General features: G+C 62.9%; 1 protein-coding gene across 1 annotated transcript; it reads left to right on the top strand.

The window, feature by feature from the left end:
• Nucleotides 1–312: 312 nt before the first annotated feature.
• Nucleotides 313–2,660, top strand: APOE (apolipoprotein E). The gene is made up of 4 exons (XM_077747218.1): nt 313–394; nt 1,153–1,203; nt 1,689–1,875; nt 2,204–2,660. The coding sequence occupies exons 2-4, from the start codon at nt 1,161–1,163 to the stop codon at nt 2,658–2,660; spliced, it is 687 nt and encodes a 228-aa protein (XP_077603344.1). The 5' UTR covers nt 313–394; nt 1,153–1,160.
• The last annotated feature ends 2,722 nt before the right edge of the window (nt 2,661–5,382 follow it).

Raw genomic sequence — 5,382 nt, 5'->3', positions numbered from 1 at the left:
ATTCCCGCCCCCAGCCCCCTCCCCAAATGTGAATCGTCTGTCCACAGGAAGAGAGAAGGGCAAGGGGGGGGGGTGCTCCCGCAGCTGCTGCCCCTTCCCCTTTCACACCTAGCCCCCCCAGAATGGAGGAGGGGGCCTGAGTTGCTGGGTAAGATGTCACCCTCCTTCGTGGGGGCTTGGGGGCTGGGTATCCAGAGCCTCCAACCCCCACCTCCTTCCCGGTGCCTGCTGTGTGAAGGGGGGAGCAGCCCACCTCGTGACTGGGGGCTGGCCCAGCCGCCCTGGCCCCGGAGGAGTGGGCGGGGCAGGGGGAGCCTTATAATTGGACGAGTCTGGCATCCCTGAGTCCTACTCAGCCCCAGCGGAGGCGAAGGAGGAGGTTCCCCAGGAGCCGGTGAGAAACGGTTGAGGCCACAGAGACCAGCTCAAGGCTTCTGTGAGGGATGGGCGGGGGCTAGGTGACTGTCCTACGCCAGGGTCTGGGCAGAAGCAGGGGACGGACCGACGGGAGGGGTGGGGAGGAGTGGGCCCCAAGGGCGTCCAGTCTAGGCTGGAAGGTGGGATGGGGGGGGAGGACCCGCGCCTGTAGGAAGAGCCCACGAATTGTCACTGTCATCTGTTGAGCACCCACTCGGTGCCCCCTCAGATCTCCATTAGTTGGGGGCGCAGGAGTGGGAGCCGGGCGGGAGGCAGGGGTGGCGGCCAGGTAGCTAGAGCGCTCATTCCTCATTGAAAGAGGACTTTCAAATGAGCGTTAAATTAGCTAATAGGTGAGAAATGGTGTCTAGATGTGAAGTGGGGGCTTAGAATGTGAAGGCAGGATGAGGAATGCCAAGTTGGAACTTGCACACCGGAGTTGGGGCTCACATGGAACTCGGGGCAGGGTGATTGGAATTTGAACCCCGGGAGAGAGGGATGGAATTTGGGCGGCAGAGGCCGATCTGGGGACGGGGAGATAGGAGGAGACAATGAGGGAGCTAAATAGACAATGGAGGGGCCGCTTGGTAAATATTTGCGGTCGGATTAGGCTGATGCAGATACCGGGCGAGGGCGAGACTTGGAAGGCCCGGAACGGGTGGGGCGGGGCTCCGAGTGGGAGGGGTCCCCACCGGCTGCTGATTGACATTTCTCACCCACACTGACCGATCGCAGGCTGGAAGATGAAGGTTCTGTGGGCGGCGCTCCTGGTCGCGTTCCTGGCAGGTATGGGGGCGGGGCTTGCTCAGGGTTCCCCGCCCCTTCCCCTCCCATCCTCACATGTACTCCACCCTTACCCTCCTTCCATCCCTGGGTCCCCTTCCTTCTGCTGGTCTGTCTTCCCCTTGAGGGGAGGACTCTCACATCCCACCGGCTCTGAGCAGCTGTTTTACTCTCTCTGGGCCTCGGTTTCCCCGTCCTTAAAATGGGAGTTATAACAGTTCCTAACACGTTGCTGTCAGGCAGGTAGCAAGCACCAGATTAGTGTCAGCCGTGACTAGTTTTACTCTCCATCACCACCACACGGCCCTGCGCGGAGCATCGACACATATATGCTTGCCAAGCTGCTTACACACGCCGGGCAACCTTCCACGGGCCCCCAGCGCTCCATAAAGCAGCACAGCATTCGTGAAGCACCTACTGGGTACCAGGTACCGCGTCCCTGGAGAGGGGCCGCGCACCCTGGCTGCCCGTGACCTTGCTTTGCGCAGGATGCTGGGCCGATGTGGAGCCGGAGCCGCAGCTGGAGCGGGGGCTGGAGCCGGAGGCGCCGTGGCAGGCTAGCCAGCCCTGGGAGCAGGCGCTGGGCCGCTTCCGGGATTACCTGCGCTGGGTGCAGACGATGTCTGACCAGGTGCAGGAGGAGGTGCTCAACACCCAGGTCACCCAGGAACTGACGTGAGTGCCCCCGACACAACCGGAGGGCAGTTCCCTCTGGACCCCCAAGCCTCCACCGGTCCAGGTTTCCTTGGGTCCCTGTCACCAGCTCTTCCGCGTCTCCGTTCACGTCGTGCTCCCTCTTTCCGCTCGGCGCTCCTGGGGTTCCCTGCCTCTCGGTCTATCTCAGCGCTCCCCGCCCCTGGCCGCCCGTCCATCCCGCCAGCTCAGTCCCGCGCACCGCTTCCCTCTCCATCTCTGCTTCTGCCTGTCCCTGTCCCCATCGTGCCCTCCCCGACCTCGGTCTCCCCCCCACGCACACGCTCCCGCCCTCCCTCTCGGTCCCCAGCGTGCTGATGGAGGAGACCATGAAGGAGGTGAAGGCCTACAGGGAGGAGCTGGAGGAGCAGCTGGGCCCCATGGCCTCGGAGACGCAGGCCCGCGTGGCCAAGGAGCTGCAGGCGGCGCAGGCCCGGCTGGGCTCGGACATGGAGGACGTGCGCAACCGCCTGGCGCAGTACCGCGGCGAGCTGCAGGCCATGCTGGGCCAGAGCACCGAGGAGCTGCGGGGCCGCCTCGCCTCCCACCTGCGCAAGCTGCGCAAGCGGCTGCTCCGCGACGCCGACGACCTGCAGAAGCGCCTGGCCGTGTACCGCGCAGGGGTGCGCGAGGGCGCGGAGCGCAGCGTCTCCACCTTCCGTGAGCGCCTCTGGCCGCTGGTGGAGCAGNCCCTTGCCTCCTCCCTCCTCCCCCCCCCCAGACAGCAGGAGGCCCTGTCCCTGCTGTCCTTCTGGAAGGTCCCGTAGCTTAATAAAGATTCACCGAGCGCCACAGCAGCCGCTGGACCTCCGTGTGTGATTTCTCCCGGCCCCTGCCTCCGCGCCCCCCTCTGCTTGGGTGTCCGCGTCTTTGTCTCTTCTGATCTCAGCGTTTGCTTCCTTCTGTCCCTTGCAGAGCCTCCCCTTTGGCTCTGCCTCTGCTCAGAGGCGCTCGCCGTCTCTTCTGTGCCTCTCTTTCCCTTCTGTCTCCGAGACACGGTTCTGGAACAGATCCACCCCTGGGTTAAATCCTGGAGTCCCCTCTGACAAAGGGGGGGTGGGGTGGGGCACGAAGTAGGGCAAGGAAGGGGGAAGAAAGAAAAGCAGCCTCTCTGAGGTTTGCCTTGCTCGGCTTCATAGTACCTGCCTCCTGGAGTTGTGACCTCAAGGACCCGAGACCACGGCCATTCTGAATGAGCCTTTATTATTGTCAGTCTCCTGTCTGTTTCTTTCTTTTTGCAATGTTTATTTATTTATTTAGTTTTGAGAAAGAGAGAGAGAGCACACAAGCAGGGGAGGGGCAGAGAGGGAGAGACAGAACTGCAAGCCAATTCCACACCATGGGTGCAGAGCCCGGCGTGGGGCTGGAACTCACAAACCGTGAAATCATGACCTGAGCCGAGATCAAGAGTCAGACTCAACCAACTGTGCCACCCAGGCACCCCTTAACTTTATCTTTTTAAGTTTGTTTATCTATTTTGAGAGGGAGGGAGAGAGAGAACAGACGGGAGAGGGGCAGAGAGAGAGGGAAAGAGAGAATCCCAAGCGGGCTCCATGCTGACAGTGCAGACCCCAATGAGGGGGCTCGATCTCACGAAGGTGAGACCATGACCTAGCTGAAATCAAGAGTCTGACGCTCAACTGATGGAGCCCCCCCTCCCCTGGCACCCCTGTGGCTCCCCTCTTTTACCGAATTCTGCCTCCTGGCCTGTCCTGGCTGAGAGGCCTCATTCTTCTGGCATCCGGTTTACTCCACCTCTTTTATCTTTTCCTCCTCCAGCTTCTCCCCGCCCCCCCCAGCCCTGCCTGTTTCTTGTTTCCCTCCTCCCGCCATCTGGGGTGCGTCATCTCCACCGTTCTGTCTCCCAGTGGGGCTGCTGACTTGTCTATCTCAACAAGCCTACTGGGTGCCGGGCCCTGTCCGGAGAGCAGGAAGCTGCCCCGTCCTGCCCACCCCCTCCAGGCTCTGCACCGCCCTGTGGAGTCCTGGAGTCCCAGAGCAGTGAGGACCTGAGCCTGGAGCCCCTCCGCTGGCACCCTCGACCCACCCCCTCAATTCTCAGACGAGGGGAGCGGGGTTCCCGGCCCAGGGGAGAGGCCAGGACTTGAGCGTGGTAATTCCCAGGCCCAGCCTGCCTCGTCCGTGTGGCTGGTGCACACTCCACTCTGCCTGTGCCAGGTGCGCCCAGCGCCCTTGTGGAGGCAGCCCCTCCTCCCCACCCCCACCCCCAGATGACTCACCCCAGGAATGGTGAGGAGGAGACGGGTCAGGGGGCTCAGAGGCAGGTGGCCTACTCCCAGCCAGGCCTGCTGATGATTCACTGTGTGCCTGGGAGCTGGGGCCGAGCCCTCAGAGCCGCAGAGGTCAATGCGGGGGCCTGGCATCAGCCATGTGCTTCCCCTCGAAGGGCTGAATCTTGAATTCTCACGGGTGAAGGGAGCAGGCAGGTCTAGAAGTGGCACAAAGGCTAAGAAAGAGTTTGGGGGAGCAGAGGCTGGCAGGGGGTGCTGTGGGGCGGAGGCTGATCCCCCAGAGAGACCCAGAGAGACAGCCTGGAGTCCCAGAAAGGGGAGGGACAAGGAACCCCCCTCCCCCCTGGCCGCCGCCCCTTAGCCCCTTGCCGAGCCATTGAATGTGCTTGGCCATTGAATGTGCTTGGCCGTGCCTCAGTTTCCCCATCTGTAGAGGGAAGCCCCTGTAGCTGGGATGAGGATGAGACGCGGAGAAGCAAAGTTGTCGTTCTATTGCGGTGGGGCGGGGAAGGAAGGGAAGCAGACGGTTGGGTGGATGTGGGGAGAACGCTGGGCTCACAGGGGCAGCCGGTGTCTGGGAAGACAGCTGCGGGCTGACAAGGACGGGACGCACTGAGCCGGCCAGGCGGGTTGTCGCAATCCTGCCAGGGTCATGTCTGTGCATCCCTTTCACAACCGTCCCCCCACCACCCCCAGGCTGACACGTGGTTGTGGGGGCGCAAGGCCAGCCAACCTCGAGTCTGAGGCCAGGGCCGCCCTCCCCACAGCTGCCAGGGATCACTGGCGGTCAAAGGCAGCCAGGGGAAGGGGAGGAGGGAAACCTTGGACTCCAGCCCTGAGGGACGGATGTGGTGGGAGGGGGGCCGGAGGGGGGGGGTGCTTGGTGCCAGGAGGGGCCCGAGGGGCTGAGTCGGAGTTTACCAGGGGGCCTGGAGGCCCGGGGAGCGGGAGGGCAGAGGGAAAGGAGGGGTCTGGGGGGAATGGATGGCAGCGCACACGCTGGGATCCTCGAAGCTGAGGTTTTGCAGTCTAGACTGGCTGGAAAGACCCCCTCCCAAAAGAGATTGGGTGGTGTGGAACGAAGACCTCAGGGCGCAGCTACAGAAGTCCAGATGCAGGCAGATGGGGGGAAGGGCGGGGTTGAGGGCTCGGCTGGAAAAAAGACTGCAGGTGGCCTGGGGGTAGGAATGTGGGGGCCAGACTGGGTGACCCTAAAGTAAGAATAAGAGCGGCGGGC

Source organism: Crocuta crocuta, unplaced genomic scaffold (assembly GCF_008692635.1).
Source record: "Crocuta crocuta isolate KB4526 unplaced genomic scaffold, BGI_CrCroc_1.0 scaffold334, whole genome shotgun sequence".
Lineage (NCBI taxonomy): Eukaryota > Metazoa > Chordata > Mammalia > Carnivora > Hyaenidae > Crocuta > Crocuta crocuta.
This window is presented reverse-complemented; position numbering and strand designations above follow the sequence as displayed.